We start from the raw sequence: 21,616 nt of genomic DNA, 5'->3' as shown, positions 1-21,616 counted from the left end.
TTGAGACGGGATGGCAGAGTAGGGAAGTGTCAGAGGACTGGAGGAAAGACTCTTTGCCCAGGATTCAGGAGCATGACAGTGCAGGAGAGATTAGGCAGCCTAAATATGCTATCCAGAAAGATCCTGGGTCTAATCATTGAATGGTCTATATGTAAGCACTGGTAGATCAAGGAACAGCCAGTCGAGTAAGGTTTTAGTAGGGCTGTACCACATAAAACTGCTATAATACTGTTCTTAAGAGTAACAGGCCTGGTAGATCAGAGGAAGGAGATGTAATACATGCTTACAGGTTGACTTCAGGAACACTGTTGACACAAGCCCGTAAGCAAACTACAAGGCAGGTGAGAAGGTGCATGTGGCATGTCATCCTCAGCAGAGTGTGCAGTGCAGCTAGGGATGCTTCAGGGACTGGGGCTGGGACTGAAACCCAGCAGTAATTGTGGGGGGACTAAGCGGACAGGACTTACAAGTGCTTTGGTGCCAGAACTGAAACTGTAAACGAGCTCAAGAACCTCAGCAGCAATTTGCAATCAGTGAGATGAAATTCAACAAAGACACAAACCAAATGTGTAATATGAAATGAGGACTAATTTGGGAAGCAGCAGGACTGTAAGGGAGGCTGGGGCCAGGGACTGCCTGCACTGCTGCACTCTCGCTAACACTGTGCTGCTGAGTCAAACCCTGGGAGATGCAAGGGACAGTCACCCCATGAGCACAATGAGAGCTCAGGCTGGACTTTGGGTGCTGGTCTCTAAGGAAGCGTCATCTCTGTAGTTGTAGAAGGGATTGCAGCGTAGCACAGAGGTACGGGCTGCTATCATCAGCCTAGCTATTGCATGAGTTCAGCACAGATTAGTTTCTCTGTTTGACTTTCACCTTTCAGAAGTGATTTGGAAGGTAACATTAAATTTAGTACAAAAGTGAAGAGTAGAAGGAGGCTTCGTGATTCATTCCAAAGCATGCTATTAATGTTAAAGAGGAAAAAAAAAAAGTCATGGACAAAGTAAGAGAATCATACTAGACCAGACTGAAGTGCAGCCAGCTCAGGGGTAGGATGTATTCAGCTATTTAGTACCAGATAACAGCATTCAGAAGCGTGCAGGACCGAGACATGAAGGAGATTATCCTAATCACTGAGACCCTCAGAGCAGAGCCAGGATGGCAGAAGTGGTGACTGCAGAGGAAGTTAGCTCAGATAAACAAGCCACTTTCTTGTAAAACAGTGGAATAGGATTCTCAGAAGAGGTCAAAGAGTCCTCAGCCTGTCTGAATGAATAGCAGCTTTTCTACATGCTGAGGTTTTGATTTCTTACTGACTCATGGGAGTTGAGTCAAATCAGCTGAGGCTGTTTTCCTACCATGTCAAATTGGGAGTGACCCAGTTCTTAATGAATGAGGAAAAGCTGAGAGATGCAGCCCTACAGTGAAGCAGCTTCTACAATTAAGCCAGGTGACACAGACATTCTCTTCCCCACTGTCACGCACCCTGGTGAAGCAGGCTGGCATGCTGCAGGGCAGAGGGATGTGCTTAGCCCTCTCCCATACCCTGGGACATGCAGCCAGCTCTCTGCTGGCAAAGCTCAGCTGGCTCAGCCCAAAAAGCAGCTTTCACAAATGCTGGCTCATCCTCCTGAGCTCAAAGCTACCTCTGAACATACCTGTAACAGAGCTGGGGCCTGTCCTTTTGCCAGTAGCATGAAAGTGGTGTGAAAGCCTGTAAATTCTAGGGTCTGTCTGGTGCTGGTATCGGGGCAGCTGAGGACCAGCATTCCTGTGTTGTCATTGCAGGAACAAGGAGGCAATGAATGTTTTCTGAGTTGGATCTCCTTTCCTCCTGCCAAGCCCCTGACTGCCCTGGGTGTCAGAGGGAACAAAGACTGTCTTACAACCCTTATTTGTAACTCAAAAATGTCCTCCTAGGGAAAATTAACTGTATGGGAGGCTGTTCTAGCTGCAGTGGGAGTACAGAAATCAGGCAAAGTAAAGCCTCCACTGCATGGCAGCTTGGCTCTGATGCAAGCTGGGGCTGCCCTGCCTGCCCAGTGCCTTTAGGATACTCCAGCAGCTGTCTTGGTGCTAGACAGAGGCTGGGGCTGGCCTGCTCAGTTGTTAAATGTATTACCTGAGAGTTTGAAACAAATCATCCGTGGAGTTTGCAGATGGATGGTATCATGATTCAGTCAAGGAAATGAGGTAAATCCATCACAAGGACAGTGAAAGCAAAGCAGTGAAAGAGATGTCAACTGGTAAAGGGCAGCATGATATTAAATTATCCCTCACCTTTTGCTCTTGCACTGATTTTATTCTTTGTTGCCAAGTTACCAGGTACATCTGCCTTGTTCTTACGTACTTATATATTTCCCCCCAGCCTTGGTTCTGGTTGCCATCAGGTTGTTTTTGAACATTCTAGCATTGCCCAGACCACTGCTGCTGAATAGGATGAGAGGAAATGGCCTCAAGTTGCACTGGGGAGGTTTAGATTGGATATTAGAAAAAATTTCTGTACTGAAAGGGTTGTCAGGCATTGGAACAGGCTGCCCAGGGAAGTGGTGGTGTCACCATCCTTGGAGGTGTTCAAACAATGCGTAGATGAGGCACTTCAGGACATGGTTTAGTGGGCATGGTGGTGTTGGGTTGACGGTCGGACTAGATGATCTTAAAGGCCTTTTGCAACCTAAATGATTCTATGATTCTATGTTCTATGATTCTACGAAAAGGACAGCAAAGGCTGCAGCCACTGCAGACACAGCGTGCGTTCGAGGCATGCACTAAAGGCAGAGTAGGTCAAAGTAGCTCTTCAGCTCCCTTCTTCATGGGCCACAAAAGTCAAGTAGTTTGTTCTGCTGGCAGAGAGGTTGGTTGCTTTCGGGTGGTGTGATTTGGAGGGTCCAGCTCTCACCCAGATCCCCTGGCATTTCCCGCTCTGGGCTTGCCAGGCTGCTGTGCTGCAGGACAGGGGGTGACAGCAGAGTATAAGGACAGAGGGGTCCAGGTCACCTTGGAGCTGCTGACCAGATGAGAGCCTGGGCTGACTTTCAGGCTGTAAGTACGGTTTGCAGAGCGGATGGGGAGAAATGAGATGTTCCACACTCTGAACATGTTTTCATGTTGGAGCTACAATAATAGGCTTGGACGTGCACTGTGCCGTGCTTACAGAGCAGCCATGTGGAGCCTTAGTGTGGAACACTGGATTTTGGGAGGTGGAATACATTTGCGTGATTCATAGGCAGAGGAGCTGTTGGTCTGGATATCACTGGAGCTGGATTTCTTCTCTGGCTGTTTGAGAGTCAGGCATCAAAGCAGCTCATTTATGTCAAGTATTTTCTGCAACTGTAACACAGCAGAGTTAGACCCATTATTGCCTGTACATCAAGCATGAAGGCTTTGTTGTTACCCAGATCGTAATTTAAGAATGTTGTTATTGAATAAAAAGCATCAGACAGAGACTGCAGGATTCACCTGATCCCATCTTAGAGATAACTGGGCATCTGCTTAAATTCAGTGCTCCTTTTCAGGGGCTACTGACTTACCAGAGTTGCTATCCTTCCATCAAGGAGAAGTTTGCTTTGAGCATCTGCCTGGCATATCCACCATCAGACTGTCCAGCACTTTGGCATTGTGAATCTAGGTTTCTTTTGATGATTGTTAATGACAGCTCATAAATCCCCATGCTGCAAGGAACTGTTTAGCTCAACAGCTTGGGCTTCATTTGGAGGGTGGTACATGTCCTACCATGCTTCCCTAGGATGGGCACACAGGTTTACAGGGACCATAAATAAAATAGCAGTTGGGGTCATTGGTTACTGCCCCATGCTTTATTCTCCTTGGGGATCTGCAGCTAAGCTGGGGGAAGCAGAGGAGAGTTCTTGCAATTTCCTGTTTCAGACATTTTCAGATTTCTTTTACGTCTCTCCCTGTGCCTATCCCCAGTTTTCTTGTTCTTGAAGTCTGATTTATATCCCTCTAAGGAAGTAGACATATATTGTTCCTAAGGACTCTGTAACAAAAGAACTGAAATGCCCTTTCTCATTTTCTGAATGCTTATTAGCAGAAAGAGTGAAGGTGTCTGCAGTGGTCTGCAAGCAGCAGGGCTGCAAACTCTGCAGGTCCCTGATTTGCTTCTACAGGGTCTGCAGAAGGTATGTGGTAAAAGTGAGTTAATTGTCAGGAGGCTCCAGCTCTCTGGGGACATGCACCACAGTGGAAACACTTTTTGAGGGCTGAAAATCAGAGGTTTGAAACCTCCACTCTGTATTTTCTAAACTGCTCCTGGATGAGTGTGTGTGAGTGAGTGTGGTGGCCCCAGGTCTCAGCACCTGCAGGGAGGGAAGTGCTGAGACCAGCCTAGGCAGCCTGAGAAGAAGTGGCATGCAGAGCTGGCAGGAAAGAAGGGGTTATTCACAGGGGGACCCTCACTGGTTTGTAAGCTCTGCCAAGGATACTGGTTTGACATGCTTTTTGTTCCTACACAGTTCTCAATACCATTAAAACACAAGCTGGTGTCCCAGCACAGGGCACGGCACTACTGTGTTGCTATATGGTGTCTTCCCATCATAGTTACACTTTCTGTGTTAGGGACCCTGAGCAAGTTACTGTGTTTCCCATGGATTTGTTGAACTGTGAAGTGTCACGTTCTGACAAACATCACTGCCTTGCTGTGGTGCTGGAGATAAAAGTCTGGGTGATGCTATGGTGCTGAGTGAGGCATCGGGAGCCGAATGGGTAGAAGCAGGCCTGCCCTGTGAGCTGTAGGAGCCCAGGACGATGTAGCACATTGTATGTCAGTGAATATGTAAATATGCTTATCCGCCACATGTGGAAAGTTATACAATTATCAGCCCTCATAAAAAATGCCAATTTTCACCCGCTGCCTGACAGTGTCTGGGTGGCAGCTCTTATCTGGGTGCTGCTGGATGACTGCCTGCCCTGAGAAGAAGGGTGTCCTATGGAGGTACTGGCTTTCCACAGGGAGGGTTTGGATGTGGCTCTAGTTCTGGTCATACTGGCTCCCCAGGAGTCTGATACTTGAGTCACACGTGCAGTTGGGTGGCACTTCTGTGGGTCATGGTTGCACTTCTCTGGGTCATATACTCAGAGACGGCTCATCTTGCAAGACCTGGGAGGTTGTCTTTGCATGTAAGCAGTGATCTATAGTCTGGAGGCATAGGGGCCACTGGGGCAGTGGGATGGAGGGAAGCTGTGTGCTGTTGTTGAGTGTCTGGGGTGGGAGATCCAACTGGATCCTACTCCATAATCCTTAATTCTGGGACCTGAGCCAGCAGAGCAGCTCATGGGAACCTCAAGGGAGAGCTGCAGGTTTTCAGTCTCCCATTCTTTGGGCAGAAAACCCTGCTCCAAGCCCCAGGCAGATCTGCAGATTGTGCTGGTCACACACAACTCTGCTGCTTTAGAGCACTGTTAAGCTGTCTCAAGTGTTGTGGGAAGCCCCGTGCCCATTTTAGGTTACTCCCAAGGCACCAATAACAGTGTTGGTCTGATCCCATTTCCCTCTTTCCTGAGAGTGCCTGTAAGCCTCTAAATCAAAGCTTCTGAAGTCCTTCCAAACGCCTGTGGCCCACCCCTCCATCTGGAGTGTCTGACAGCTGATATGAGGCTGATGTTTCCAGCTGAAGAACTGAAATAGTTTGTTCTTTTCCATGATTCCCTTGGCAAAGGGAAACAAGCCCATTTGTTTAGAAGCTCATAAAAGAGGAGCTTTATAGTAGGAACATTCATAAACTTGTTTGCTTTTGACCTTCTCCACATTGCTGATGGTTTCGAGTTCTTGTCCCAGGCATTGTGCTTGTCTGGGCTGTCAGTGACATTTTTGAAAAACAGGCTCACCCAGAGTAATTTGCATTGCTCAGCACTCCAACACTGAGCCTTTAGACATGCCATCTTTCTCCACTGCAGTGCTGGGTAGGGTATGCAGGTGTGATACACTGACAGCCTTATAGAACAGCAGTGCAGACATGGCTGCCAAAAAGAAGCCTGGCTGCTAATTCCATGTTGCTTTTTTTTTCTAGGTTAATTGATGCTACTCAAGCAGTGGGCATTTCGCAGGCTCTTAAGTTACTAAGCATTGAGCTTACACCATTGGTGGGGGTGAGGTGGTGAATCATGCCCTTAAATTAATAAAAATGTGTTCCGTGAAGGCAAGCAATTAAATCTTTAGTGAGTGTAGGTCATGGGGGGCTGATATGCTTGAAAGAGAGCTTGTTCCTTTTCAGAGATAGTAAGACAGCAGGTGTAAAGTACAAGCCAGGGCAGCCACCTTTATTTATGCCTAGAGGTAGGAAATTGGGATTACCTTGGCTGGACTGTGGGACTTCAGGTGTCAGGTCTAGATTCAAAATTTAATGCTGGCATCTGATATTTTGAGCAGATAAAAATGAAATCTTCTTTTCCACCTGAGTTTCTGCTGACTGGGAAATGACTCTCCAAACTGCAGATCCTCATCTGTGGCTAATGCTTTGGGTTCCCTTCTTGAATTATACTGCACGGATTTCTTCAAAATATGTTTGAGAACCCTGTATACTTTTCAAGCTCTTCCCCATCTGGAAAAGTCTTATTTTACTTCAGTCTGCAGAGCGTCTTCCTCATCTTGTTTCCCTACCCGTGGACATCACAAATTGCTAGATGTCGAGTCCTATGAAGATGCAGCGGCTCATGAGGCTTCTTGGGACGTGTGCTCGCACATTGCCCAGCTCCTTGCTATACATGGATTCAGACAGAATTCACCAACTCATTGGTGTGTCGTGGGAAACTACATGTACTGATTGATATAAAACCTTCCACCTCTTTGGAATAAGCTTCTGTAGGGTAACCCCACCCAATTTCAGATAATTCCTATATTTAAATTGTGAGCATGGCACAATGTTGAAATAATCTGTCTCATCTGTCTCCTAAGTGCTGGTAAACAAGACACAGCTGGCAGGAGATGTACAAGTAGTTCAGGCCTAATTTCTCCCATATTCCCACTGTACTTGTTAGCATAAAATATTCCCTTCCTAAGTTTTTCTGCAGTCAGAAAAGGGAAAAGAAATGTAAGGCTGAAAGTCTTCATGATGGATTCAAGGTGGGAGTCCAGCATGCTGGAGACTGCTAGCTTCAGCACCAGAGAAGACAGGGGCGTCATGTTTTATTAGCCTTTGCAGGCTGTAACAATGATGGGAGCTAATTGCAATTATTGGAAGATAATGTTAAGTTAACACATTCTCTCCAGTAACTACCACTGTTCCCTCTGGAGTCACGAGGAAACCTGCATTATCCTGTAGTTGGTGATGTGGCAGGTCTGTGTCACTGCTGTATCAGTGCCATAGGTCTGAGGTCCATGTCAGTGGGAATCCCACCTGAGCGGGGCCTTGGGTCCATCTCCCTCCATCCTCACCTTTCCTGTTTAGCCAATCTTTACCTGGCATTTCTCTTGATGCTGTGGGAGAAGGACGTGTGTGCAGGCATAGCACCCGAAGCAGCTGGACTGGAGTGGGCTGCCAGCCCCAAGCTGTCCTGTGCCGTGCATTTGGCTGTGCTTCCCTGGCTTTACCCCAGGGTACACTCTTAATCATACTGTCCATGCTCCCATCACTGCCCTATTAATTACTGTTTTGAGTCTTTAATGTTATTATTAGGCTGGAAATGTTGGAAAGCTCTGCAATAAGGGATAATAAGTATTTCTGATGGCATTCCCCAATTTGTCCATCAATCTGTGTTAGACTCTGATTTAACACCTGGTTGTCTCATTACTTGCAGCATTGAGAAGGAAGATTAAGACCTGTGGAGTTAGCAGTGCTGGCTCTGAGCCTTCTCCAGTCCAGATCAGCTGGAGCCTTGCCAAGGGTCTTGGAAAGAGCTTGCACCCACAGCAGGGAACTGGTTCTCACTCCATGAGTACCTGCAGGAGGGGGGCAGTTCCTCAAAAGCAGCAGGCAGCTTCTGCACACTGGTTACTTAAAAGAGGACAAAGGCCCCAAGTGCAGATGGTAATTGTGTGCTGAGGCTGCCTTTCCATGGGACCTTTTCTTTCTGATTTCTCCAGCCATTGTTCTGCTGCTGAGGGATGTTCTTGCCTGATTAATCCCTTCTGTGTTCTTTGCTTTTTTTTCCCCAGGCCCATGTGTTTGATCTGAGCATTAATAAGAACGAAGCTCTCTGCACCCAGCTAGTGGTGGCCAAGAAGAAAAATAAAATAACCCATATCCAGTTTAACCCTGTCTACCCTATTGTCATCATTGGAGATGAACGAGGCCACGTTACCTCCTTGAAGCTCTCTCCCAATCTGCGCAGGATGCCCAAGGTAAGGATGACCTGCATTCCCCTAATGGAGGTACCAAACCACAGCAGGTCTCTTCGTGCCTTATCACTGTCCCCTCTCCTTCTGTGCAATGATGTTGGCAAAGCTGCTCTCTCTAGCAAGGTGCTTAAGATTACCTCAAGCCTTTTAGGTAGGATGTCTGGCATGTTGGATCCCTGCTTCTGTTTCTGTATAAGTAAGAAGGCTCAGTTCACTCCTGTGCAGGAGCAGGGATTGGTGGGAAGGGTGTTTGCTGTCTGTGGGCACTTTCTCACCATGGCCCAGACAAGCCCAGAAGCTCTGCAGAGGTTCATTTGTTTCCAAAAGCTCACATCTTTTCTGAGCTTGGGTTTTATTTGCAAAACTCCTTGAAACCAAGTAAAGGAGGTCCCAACACCTTCCCGAGTCCTCCCACAGAGCCCATGCTGCCTGTCTTCTTGTGCTCTTGGATCATCAAAGCCTGTCCCCTGACCACCCTGTCATCTCTCCTGTAAATGAGCAAGCACTATTTTTCATTTATGAGGAGACTTGGGATCCTTGTCTCAGAGATGCATGTGCCTCTGTGCGTTGGTAAAGCCCCTTTTCCCACCCAGCCATGAGGGCCAGTCATGAAGGATGATGACCTCTCCTACACACATCCTTTACTAGACTTTCTTTCTGGGCTTCATCCAGCTATGAACTGAATGGCTGTAAATGCAGTGTTGTTCCATGTAACTCTCATATCCAGTTGTCTCTTGAGTTTTTTCAGTTTCAGGCTTTTTAGAACTGATGCAAGAAAGCAATCTCTCAAGATGATCATCTTTTATTTATATACCCCCAAAGGTTTTATATATACTACTAACCCACTGTATTAGGCAGTCTTTGGCCAGGAACTAATGACCATGGTGTCACTCCAGTCTTCTGAATGACTTTTAAAAAGATCCTTCATCCGGACACCACTGGAAATGTGAATCTTCCCTGTGCTGAGAGGGCATAGAAAACACAGTAGGGTGGCTGTCTGTTTGGGGCTGGGTGTGAGGGCTGTGGAGCAGAATGTCTCATATGCTTCACGCTTTTCTATTTCCATCAAAATGGCAGCCTTAGACCATCCAAGCTCTCAGGGCTGTCATCAGCTTGGCTCAGGGCAAGTTTCCTGGTTGCTTTATGAGTCCTTTCTGGGCATGGGCAAGCACCGTGTCTGCCATGGACCCTGGTTGCCCAAGGATTCAGCAGTGGAGATGGGTTACATACACATAAACATGGCTGCTCTCCTCCGCACCCCAGCTGTGGGATGAGCAGCACCCAGCAATACTGCACTGTGGGTCAGAATGAATTTGAATGTCTCCTTGCACTCCTGGCGGCCAGCAGGAGCCCTCCATGCACGTAGGAATGTCATCACCTCCCTTTGCCAACTTTCTTCAGAGGCAAATTGCATGTTGTTGACAAAGCAGTTTAAACTGTGAGTTCAGGAGTGTCTCAATCACTTATTGCTGACCTTAAACCAATAGGTACCATAGCCCAGGCAACATATAAATGGGATGGAAATGGATTCTGCTGCTCTGATGTTATTAAGCTATTTGTCTTCTGCTTGCTTGGTTAGGTTACACAGAACTAAGTGTTTCCTGCACATGCAGAGAAGAAGGAGGGATGCTCAGGCATGGCTGGTGATGTGTGCAGGTTCCCTGGCTACAGCCAGCTCTTCTCTGAAAGAGATGAGAATTTAAAACAGATGACATGCGGTGTGGTGGCAAAGTGGCAGGTCTGGCCCAGCCAGCTCAGAGGCCTTTCTGTGCCACAAGTTGACAAGTGAGCTAGGTTGCTGAGCTCATCTTTTGTGGCTGATGTGGCATCTGCTGCACCAAATGCCGGTGTCCAGAACCCTGTGGTGAGGAGGTTTAGCTTCTGCGAGAGGGTGCTTTAAGAGAGGGAAGTCAAGCCCTGCCAGAACAGGCAGTGCCATCCACTGCATCCTCCTGTCCACCTCCTTCCTGTGCCAGCACCAGCCTTCATGTCCTTAGTTAGCAGCAAACCTCCAGCCGTGTTTGCAAGAGTATCATCTCACTGTAGGGAGTCAGATGTACTTCTAGAGTATTGATCCTGGCTCCTCTGAAGATCAAGTCGGTGTGCTCTTTAAACCTTTGCCCTGTGCAGCCAGCTTTCCTCTGTAAAATGACTTTGCTTCTCCCTCTTTTCTGGGAGTCCCCAGAGCTGCATTAACAGTCACAGAATATCCATAGATTTTTGTAAATGGAGAGGGTCCAAAACTGTGCAGGGGAGTCCTGGCACCCCAGCTGTCTCCTTGCAGATAGAGAAACCTCTCTGTGCCTGGCTTGGTACCTGGGTACTCCAGTCTGTTCTCTCTGGCACTTGATCCCCATGGAGCCCAGTGGGGAAACCTGCCTGACACCCAGGAGGACAAGCAATGACCAGTGCTTCTGGAGGTTGGGGCCTTCACACCAACCCGAGCATCTGCGAGCTCAGCTGTCTGGTCTTGTTTCCGTCAACTCCTTTGGAGACGGGAAGGTGCCTTTTGCTGAGGTCTGGCAGAACTCAGGTGCCAATAGGACAGGGCAGCCAAGGGCTCATCCAGGTCCCACTGGCCCTCTGTTTCACACTGGGATTTGCCTTTGAAGCTTCTTCACCAGCTTCCCACACAGCTGGGATGGATAGCTGCTTTTGACAGGTATGAATAGCAGACTAACCACCCTTTTTTGAGAGAGCTCTTAATAGCCACATGTCATTCCAAACCCCATTCTTCCCCTAAAAATAGACACGGTGCTGTCTGCTCCATGTTCTGCGGATTCCTTGGCTGTTGCTGGGCTTCCAAGATAGGGCTCACCAAGAAAGACTGAGCTAACTTCATCCTGGTGGATTTCAGCCATTCTGAATTTATTCTGGTTTGCCTGTTAGTTAAAGCTGGTGTGGTGGATAAGTGGAAATAGGGAGGGTAAGGACTTCTGCTTTCTCGTCAGACCTTGGTTCATTCCTCTCTTCATGTCCTTGAGCTATGAGGGGAGGTTCAAGAGCTCTTTAAATAATGCACAGGGTTGATCTGCAGCTTAATTAATTCATGTTTGTAAAACACTTTGGGATCTTTAAGAAGTGTTACTTAATACACTGAGTTTTGATGTCAGCAATGTTAGTGCAGCCTCATTTATGAACAGTTGGCAGAATATGCCAAGGGGGGAACTTCTCGAAAGCACTCAGGTGGCATTTTCAGAAGTGACTTTCACCAAGACACACAGTAAAAACTTCAGAAAATGCCTAAAACTCCCTGTGAGTTTTGGCCTCCTAAATCATTTAGTAGCACATGGGAAAGGTGCATTTGCTGTTGAGGGGAAGCTGGGAACAGGGGCTCTGCCACCTATCAGGCACTTTTGCCAAGGGCACAGCTGTGTGCAGAGAGGGTACAGAGGTCTCTGTGCTCATGTCAAGCACAGTGGGTGTCCTCATGTCTTTGCCCTGGTGATTTGGGTCCTGGAGCCCTCCCTAGCCGCACAGGCTGAAGTCTCTGAGGTGGAACAGAGATATCCCCTTGCGTCGAGGTGGTGAGCTGTATTTATTTCTACAAGATATGATTCTGGTAGAGGTTTTCTGTGCCTATTGCTGTTGTCTCTAGATTGTGCGAGTCCTCTGGGAACACACTACCCAACTGCTAAGCACCAGCTCCAAGAGCCTGGTGAGCATGGAGTTTGGGGGGGGCAAAGACGGCTGAACCCAAACCTTGTGGGAAAAGCAACCATGAGGCAGAGAGCAGAGCTTGCTGAAGGTGGGTTTGCAATCAAACTACCATCAGCACAGTCCTGCATTAGCCATGACAAACACCCATCTCCCTGAACACCCAGCCCTGCTTGGGCAGAAAGTTTGTGCCAACAGATATTGTCCTCTGCAGGGAGACCTGGTGAAAGTAGTTTGGGTCATTCTGCTCAGAGCTCAGAGGTGGGGCAGAAATGCTTGCAGTATTTTAAGATGCAGCAGTAGGAACAAGTGGCTCTATGCTGTCGTCCAAGCCACTTTTGGACTATTTAAGGGCTCCTTAAATATTGCAGCAGTTGTCAGGCAGGAATTGTTTAACTAATAAAGTATCATTCCTAATTTGTAACAATCCTGGTGGTTGAGTTCACCCAAGGGAAGCATTGCTGTAAGAAGAATCAGTTTGGGGCAGAGCTGTTTAATTAGTAAGCCTTCCGGGTTTCATTTGAGGGTTGGAAGAAATTAAAGCATTTTGTCATCACAGTCAGAAGAATGTAGCTGTTCATGGGCTTTGGTTTGTTTTTAAAAAACTGCTAAAATAGCCTGGCACAACCCCTGTCAATCCCAAAAGTAAGCAGGAAATGGCCAAAAAAAGTGTGAAGAGTTTTTAGAAATGTTGGTAGACCACAGTGGAGCGCGAGAATAAAAGAAAGCAGGTCAAAGAAAGGTTACAACACAGTATTTTTTGAGGCTAAGGCAAATTTCTTGGCCAGTACCCAGGCTGACAGCCAGGGAGGCAGCCAGCTTCTTGGCCTGATGCTTGTCTTGGATATTTGTCTTGGATTATCTAGGATGATTATCTCAGTCTCTGTTCCTGCTACTGCTTTCTTCACATGCAAGTCACCTCTTTCTCTGTCCCCTGGGGAGAATCGAGTTACTTCCCAGGCAGTAGGGAAGTAGCTGGGTCTAGCTGGGCATGAGTGGAGTGGGAAGGGGAACACAGCTGCTCGCCCATCCCAGGACGTAGCAGCAGGGCTGTGCACGGGTCAGGAGCTGCAGGCCCACACCTGTGAGTCCAACGCTGGCTGCCTGTGAGCAGCTTGTGGCATGGGGACAAGCAAGGGGCATGGGGTGGCTCTGAGCCTTCCTATCCATGTGCACGTGTTGGGCAGCTGCTCTGCTCTCTCTGTGCCTTATCGCACCAGCATCACCTCTAGATTCGCTGTGCCCCCCTGCCTCTTTGCAGCCCTGATGATTTTGCCCTTGGCAAGATCCAGCCCAAGGCTGCTTAACCAGGGAAGGGGCATTGAGGTTTGCTGCCTGAAGCACTTTGGCTCTTTGACCATATCTGATGGCAGGGTCTGGGAGGGATCAGTCAGGATTTGGGGGACAGTGATAGACAGTGGGAGGATGCTGGGGTTTTCAGGAGGTGAAGGAGGGAAGGGGATTTGGGGAAGACTGGTGGAAGTGTGCGAAGTTTTAGGGAGACAGTAGGAGAGTGGCTGAATCTCTTCTTCAGCCTATTCCCCTCCTCAGCACTGCCTCCTTCACTATGTCCTGGGGCTTGAGGTTGCTTCCTGCTTATGCTCCCCAGCAGCACCCACTGCACACAGTACTTTCTCAATAAGGGACCCTGGTTTTGTCCCTAAACCCAGGCTCAGTGGGATGCAGCTCGGGTCCAGAGCTGGTACTAAGCTAGGACAGTGTGAACGGACAGTGGGATGCTTGACCCTGAACCTCACTTTTTTGTAGCCTTCCATTGCAATGACCTAGGGTGACAGGGAGAAACCTGAAGGAGTTAAGGACCAGGAGATTGTTTGTGTTCTTAGTGTTTTCCTGTAGCTGTGGGAGGTGTTGCAGTAGCTGTGAGGGATGAACTGACCAGCACACGAAGAAGAACCTGAACACCCTCCTTCTGTCCCGAAGGTACAGTCCTGCACGTGGGACTGTATTTACAGAAGGAAGCTATAGATTAGATGCATTCTGCAAGGTCACATGAGTCGTGGACTGGTGAGTGCTTTAGCACTGAGGAAAGTACATTTTGTCCCCAAACATTCTATTTCAACAGCTCTCATGTGGTATCATTCTGTCTGAGAGAAAAGCACTCGCACCTCCTCTCCAAATGGCTCGAGTCTTGCTCTTCTAGTGGTATAACTCCTAGTCCCTCTGTTTTCATGCAAATGCTCCTCTCTCGTTGAGATTCCTGCAGTCACTTCTGTGCTGTTTAAGCAGTGGCTGATTTCCATGTGTCTCTTCGGGGCTGGCTAATTGTGCAGTGACCCAAAAGCACAGTGTTGGAGGAATTTGGTGTTGAGTGCTGCTGTGCTGTGCCTACATCAGGACTGCCTCCTCCAGATGCAGCTTGGCCCCCTGATAAGGAGGCACACAGAAATAAGCTTGGGTCTCATAAAAACCGACCTGCAGCTTGGTGGCTTTGCTTCCTCTGAGATCAGCAAATGCTTTCAATTTCCTTTCAGTTCCTCCCCTGTTATTTAGGCTAGTTGCAGATAGCTGCTCTCTGTACTGTTAGAGGAAGAGCTGAGCACCATGGGATGGATCCAGGGACTCGTGAAACCCTATTTCTGCCCTTTCACAGCTTTCTGTGTCGCTTGTGTAGGCCATGTAAGGACATATGCACCAGCATTGACTCCTTGGTACGGGAAGGAAACCCAGTGCTGGAGGCCTTCAAGAAGAGTAGGTTAGAGACACATCCATAGGGACAGGTCGCTCTGAGCCTGCCTTGGAGCAGGAAGGGCTGGAGGTGGTTGCTCTGACAGTCCCTTCTGTCAGCACATGCTGGTCCTTGCAGACGCTGAGGCCAGCAAGAGGCCATACTGCTTGTGTGCATCTTGCCAGGGTGTGAGCAGCATTGCTTGCGACCTGTGGCTGTTCTGCTATGCAGATCTGTGACTCATAACTGTAAATCAACATCTACTGAAGTCAATACTGACAGGTACTGACAAAAGCAGGCTCCCTTGCCACTTTCCGCCTGCTTCTTCCCTGACTTGCTTTCCTGCCCTGCCACTGTGCTCAGAAACCCATTAGCAAGAAGACCTTCACAGCCCCTGAGGATTCCTTCTTCCTCCACTGTCCTACATCAGGATATCTCCCAATCTAGTGTAGCCTGAGATAAAATGAGGGGACTGTTTAGTCCTGGAAAGTTGTTTCTTTCCGAAAGGAGATGGTCCATGTGCCAGCAGGCTCCAGCCCTTCCTGGGCAGAACTGAAGCCTTTGCGTATTTATCTGGAGACCCTGGAGATATTCACTGTGCGAGGAGAGTGGCTTTATGGCACAAATCCAGATATCCAAGAGTGTCACACCACAGGTACAACGAGTTCTGGATCCCAGACAGAGATGTGGCAACCTTAGACACTAGAACTGTTTGGAGAGCTAACCCAAACAAGCCAGCAGTAGATCTAAAGGACTTGAATCTTCTCTTATTAAATCAGTTTTCTTCATTTTTGGAGAAATAACTTTAGGGTTGCATCAAACTATGTGAAGGGAAAGAGAGCTCGTGTAACTGCAGGATTGCTGAAACCCAAGGTCAAAGAGCTCTGTTTTTTCTTCTTTTTACTGTTCCTGGCTATGTGTCTTCAACCTTATTTTTGTGGTGTAAAGTCACTTTCTGTGACTGCTCTGTTAGGCAGTTGGTGGAGGGACAACATCAGTGTATTTACAAGTTATTTTAAGCTGAAGTCAATTCCCAGCGGTCAGGATGAAGTGTGTGTGGTATATTAAGTGGGAACACTGGCAACTGGAGCAAGAAAAGGTCCCATTTAAAGAAAATTCAGTAATACTTATAAATTATTTCTAAAGTGCAAGTGTCATCCCGTGAGGTCCTGTGTGCTGTCAGGGGGACACTGACAAAGCCAGGAGGACTGGCTTTGGCTTCTAGTTTCCTCTTTGAAGATCTGTGTAATAAAAAGGGTTGCCCATGCTTGAAAGTGATGCAAGACCGCTCCATTTTGCAATACTAGGGGTCTGGAGAAAAATGCTAGGGGGATTTGGTTTTGTCATCAAAAATAGTCAAGTCACTGAGCTAAATGCCCCTGTCTAGACATAAATCTGGTGTGTGTCCATTGGATTTGCTCTCCTCTGGATATTCAAGAGTAACTGAAATCTGAACTTGGCCAAGCAAAATGGTTTTTAGTAGGGCCTTATTTTACTCCTTCCCTTGTATTTCTCCACACTGGCACAGTTATGTTGCCACAAAAACTGTTTTGTCTGCAGGCTTTGCGTCCTTTTCATTGTGAACAGATTGTGTCTGTACTTCAGTGCCCGCTATCCTAGAGCTCCCCAGGCCCCAGCAGCCTGGGCTTTGTTCCTCTGCAGCACGATAAGCCCATCACTGCTTGTCCTGGGAAATGCCTAATACGTGAGAAGGAGCCCTGATTCATGTCTTTGAAGGGCTTGCATTTTGGTTAGATCTGTGATTGCCTGAATATGCCTGTTCAGCTTGCACAGCTTCTCTTTAAGCCGGAGCCTCTGCTTTCACCAGCACCTTGACAGAAAACTGTGGCAGCAGAGGAGTGGACACAGCATAGCATTATGGCAAGAGACTCACTGCCCAGCCTCATGGGCCACTTGCCTCACCTTTTCTCCTTGTTTCTTTCTTTAGCTGTCCTCTGTGAATTCATTTCTATGCACTTGACTTAAATCCCCTCCAGAAAATTTGGGATACTGAGAAATCACCAGTTCTTTGCCTGAATAACAGCCCTGGAACAAAGGCAGAGGGAACCCCAGGGGAACAGGTTGTTTTCAAAGCATGCCTTTGGCAGAGCCAGCGAGGGAGACTTTTTGGGACACTCATTCTCCCAACAATGGCTGGGTGTGAGAGCAGGTCTGCCAGCCTGCAGCCTTTCCTGCAGAGGCTATTTGGAGCTCAGCCCCCTGCCATAAGTGATTACGGCTGCCTGCTGATGGAGGCAATGTGGATGCTTATCCTCCAGGTCATCTGAGGGTGAACCGCTTTTTTGCCAGAGAGCCACAAGCAGCTCTCAGGAGTGCAGCTATTCCTGAGCACTGGCTGTGCCGCAGGGGTTTGGAGGAGGAAAGCTTCTTAGCTCAGCCCCTGAGCCACAGGGTGTGTTTGAAGGGCAAGGCAATGGCTCTTCATGAGGATGTAGTGCAAAGCAGTGGCTGGGGCCTGGGAGATGCAGCCCTGGTCCTGGACCTGAACTTTGCATCTCCTTGGATAAGCTGCAGCTCCTTTCCATGTTGAAGTGGGATGAGGACACCCATTTCCCTGAGACCCACAGCAGCCAAGTGAGAGGTGTCCATAGGCACCATGGATCTTCTCTTCTACAGCCTCTCTTCTCTGTGCATCCCTCTTGCTGAGTGCTTTTGGGACATATCCAATACAGTCATACCTCAGGAGTGTAGCCTATGTTGGGGTGCGCTGATGGACAACCCTGTCCGCCAGGGTCCAGCATCTGGCAGGCTCTCCTGCCTGCCTGCTTTATCCATCACAGGAAGACAGTTGGATGTCACAGCCTATCAAACCCAAAATTTCAAACTGAGACAGCCACGTCCCCGGAGAATGGGTGAAATTAGGAAGTGGAATGGGGCACTGAGAGATACTCACCCACAACCGGCAGACACAGCAGTGATGTGCATGCTGTTAGGACTCCAGCCCAGAAATCCCATCTTGGCCCTGTGCTGCCCCTCAGCTGTCCATCCTGGCAGACACACGAGTGAGAAGGGGAGGATGAGAGTGCAGGTCCTGGTGTGGGGCAGAGGGAAGAGGTAGCAGTAGTATGAGGGAAAGGATGAGGAACTGGATCATGGTGTGAGCAGGGTGGAGCAGGCATCCAACGGGTGTTGTGGCCAGCAAAGCCCTCAAAACCCTGGGACACGGGTAAGCAGCTCCCTGTTGGCTCTGCATCTCCATAGGGGTTGGTTTGGCCTCCATTTCTGCTGGTCATACAATTTAGATGGAAAAATGTAACTAATTCTCTCCAACTCATGGCTGTGCAATGTCCTGGGCCCCTGAGGACTCTCATCAGGGATGGCAAATCGGACACCGGTCCTCATGTGCAAGACCCATCCCAGCCATGTTTGTGCATTGTCTCACTGAACCCAGCAATGCCCCAGAGCTTGAAGAAGGTGGGCTTTTACTCTTCTTCAAGCTCTTCAGCTTTTCCTTGCTCGTGATATTACATACATTGTCCCTGGGCATTGTCTGGGCACTTTGGGGCAGTGTCCCTCATTGCAGAGCCTGGTAGTATTTGCTGCAGTGACAAGGGCAGGAAATTTGGCATGATGTGGAGTAGGAAGAGATGTGGCTACAAGGGCCAGAGGAACAGCTTGAGATTTGGCACATCCCTGTAACTCCTCCTGAGCTGCTGCCAGAGCCTGACACAGCCTTCCCCAAACAGCCGGCCTGGGTTGGAAAGGGCTGAGGCTGCCAGTGGAGTCACAGAGGGCAGCTCCCTGCCTGGGAGATTGTCTGTGCTGTTGTAAAACACATCCCAAGTGCATTGCCGAAAAAAGCCCTTTGCTTGCCTTGCCTGCGTGTTTCCTGACACTGAGTGCGTCAATCTACAGAACTCCATGCCCCTGCATGCCCTGATCGAAACCATCGTGCAGCTCCCACCCCTTGCCAAGCCTCTCCCCAACTTGCACTCGTGCCACTTACCAGCCTCCTCCAAAAGAAAAGACAGGGAGACACCTGCGCCGGCAGGCAGGCCAGATAAATGGCCCTTGCTCAAATTAATTTGATGGGCTCAATGGGGAATTGTTTAAATGAGAGAAGGGAAGGAATCGCCGATGAATAAAACGTCTTGCTGCTCACAGTGATGGAGCTGACACAAAAGGATTATTTTTATCCCATGGAGAAAAGGAAGAGAAGAGCCCTGCGAAGCAGAGAAGAAGGGCTGCCTTACAGTCCCGCTGGCTGTGGGAGATGCCGTGACGGCTGCGATCAAAGCAGCTCTAAGGTTTTCCTGGAGGGAAGCTGTTATGCTCCAATTCACAGACTTTTTCTGCGAGACGGGATGCCGGACGCCAACTGTGTGAGGCCATCTTAGGGAAAACATCCCCTGTTCTCCCCTACTCCCACATCCCACCAAGGAACTGCCTGTGATCCCACTACTCCCAATCCAGTGGGTGTCTGAGCTCCTCACCCCACCATGGGGTCCTGGTCAGTGCAGAGACCTGTCCTGCCTGGGCAGTGTTGTGTTTCCTACCTCCAGCCTCCTGGGCTGAAATCCCCTTCTTGTTATCCCCCAGATCACGTCCCATGAGCTGTGCCCTTGCTGCATGGTGTCCTATGGGTGCAGCTCTCCCACTGCCCTCCCTGGCGCAGAGGGATCTTTTCACATGCCTGGCCATGATGCTTCCATTTCTCTGCCATGGCACAGCTGACTGTTACACAGCATCACAGGAGTGCCAGGTCCCATCCAGGTGATTATCCCTTTATCCCCAGCCCTGATGGCAGAACACTCCCTCGCCACAATCATGTATTTGTGCAGGGAATTGTCCTTGCTCACTCGCCATAGCTTGCATTTGTCCCTGTTAAATCACATGCAGGTTTTCCAGGTCAGATCTCTCATCCAGCAAAGTAATTTCAAATTCCAGTCCTGCCTTCCTGGACACCTGCAGCCTTCCCATCTGTCCCAGTGTCCAAGCACTAACAGAAACCCTGACCAGATCCCCTCCAGACCACGGAGCTATGAGCATTGCACACAGCTCTCTGCTGACAGCTCTGGGTACAGCTATTCAGCTGGGTCTTACCAGCTTCTACCCACTTTATATAGATCTTTTACCTTCCTTGAGGAGAGGAATATCAAGGTAGGCAATGGCAAAGTCTTCCTGAGGTCAAGATTAATGATTTCTGTCTTTTCTGTCCACAAGCTCTATTATCTAGTTGCAAAAAGAAATCAGATTGGTTCGGCATGACTTCTGTGGTACAAATCCATGTTAGCTGTGATGCATCTCCTCACAGGCACTTACACATTGTTGGCTTGTTCCACTTGTCTTCTGAAAAGTGAGGTTAAACTGAAAGTGTCTGATTCTCTTTTTTTAGGATAGTTACTGCCTTTAACTTTTTCAGCTTTCTGATCCCTGTCATTCCTCTGAAATTCCCCAAGATAAATGCTTCAGATTAAGGCCATTAGGTTGAGCCAATGTGAAGACAGCTGCCTTTCCAAGGGGCTGGCGCTGTTGTGGCCAGGATGGTCTCAAACACCATAAGCAAGCCAAAGCATGTGGGCAGAGATAACACTCTTTATTAGGCAAACAAATATACCTGGGAAGAAAAGAGAAGTGCATGTGCCCTAAAGCTTGTCTTTTATTCTCCATGTATATATATATATTAGTTGAACTAATAAAAGGCATTGCATCTCCCTGCCAGCCTGTGCTGTCTGGGTACAGATTAACCCATGCCCTACTCAGCCAGAGCAGCCATCTCCCCTTTTTGGTTGCTGGTATTGGCTGTGATATCCTGAGGACTGGAGATTGCAGGGAACGGGAAAGGTGCCTTTCCAGGAGCGCAGAGGGAGTGTAGACATGAGCACTGCTCAGTGTCTGCTTTCTTACTTGTTTGCCTCCTCTGACTTTCTGATGATTATATTGACTTGCTGTCAGAAGTCAGGCACTGAAACCAGAAAGACCAGAAACCACTTTTGCAAATGCAGCTGTGAGACTGGAGGATGCTCATCCCTCTCCAGGATTAGGCCTCCTGCTTTGATCTGCACTGAGGGAACCTGCTAAGTCAGGAAAAGGAATGCAATTTTTATCTGGGTGGGCAACTGAAGAACATCCAGTGGGAGTGCAGGAAATTAATAATTTAGTGTCCTTTGTGTCATTAAAAAAAAAACATGCCAGGCTTTGCTGCATGGTTATAGTTTGTAATGGAGCAGAGCAAAAGCCTGATGGATTGGGTTTCAATTACATCTGCTTGTTCACGAAGAAAAGCTGTGCTATATAAACACTGGGGTCTGGGAAACTCTGGCTGCAGAAGGAAAAGGGAAGCCCAGCCTGAGAAATCTCTGCTCATCCTCTGCCACAAGGCCAAAGGCAGGGCTGTGGAGGTGCCATCTCACTCATCCCAGCCTCCCAGGGTTTCCCAGCATAAAGCACCAGTGAAGGAGAGGGGTTTGTGTCCTGTTCCTGCAGTGGGGAGAGCCTGGGGTAGCTCAGGCCTGAAGTGCAGTTCCTGAGGATGGAAATCCTGGGGTGACTGTAGGGAACAAAGACTTGCAGAGGCATCTGTCATCCCTTCTGCAGTGGCAGAGGAAACTCCAAGTTTCTTGCCTCTTGCCTATGTAGGGAAATTTCATTCTTCAGGGTGTTTGTACCCTGCCCATAGCCAGGGATACAGGGATGTGCTGCCAGGCATGATTTTTCAGAGGCTGGTGCTGTAGGCAAGGTCTTCTGCAATCAGTCAGATCTTCATTTTGAGTCAAGGTTAGTCTGAGCTGTAACTCAGAAAAGCAACAAGAAAATGGGACGCCACCATTGGCTACGTGCAAAGGGAGAAAGAGAGAGGGTTTGGCAGAGAAAGCTCCAGCTCTCCGTTCCCTTATCTCTGAAATAGTGCTAACAGTTGTGATCACAGGCTGCACAGCGTTTCCCAAGAGCAAGGCAATTGGCTTCTCCACTCTTCTCTGTCCCTGCCCCTTACCCAGCTTGAAGTCACTGGCAGGGGT

At 48.6% G+C, this 21,616-nt stretch overlaps 1 protein-coding gene across 1 annotated transcript in view; it reads left to right on the top strand.

Moving 5' to 3' along the window:
• DNAI1 (dynein, axonemal, intermediate chain 1) overlaps positions 1-21,616 on the top strand; it is a 138,499-nt gene that overhangs the window by 101,047 nt on the left and 15,836 nt on the right. Inside the window, exon 19 of the mRNA XM_010564240.1 lies at positions 8,111-8,296. Coding sequence (XP_010562542.1) covers positions 8,111-8,296 — 186 coding nt within the window. The remainder of the gene's footprint in view (positions 1-8,110; positions 8,297-21,616) is intronic.

Source organism: Haliaeetus leucocephalus, unplaced genomic scaffold (assembly GCF_000737465.1).
Source record: "Haliaeetus leucocephalus isolate CR32 unplaced genomic scaffold, Haliaeetus_leucocephalus-4.0 Scaffold176, whole genome shotgun sequence".
NCBI lineage: Eukaryota > Metazoa > Chordata > Aves > Accipitriformes > Accipitridae > Haliaeetus > Haliaeetus leucocephalus.
This window is presented reverse-complemented; position numbering and strand designations above follow the sequence as displayed.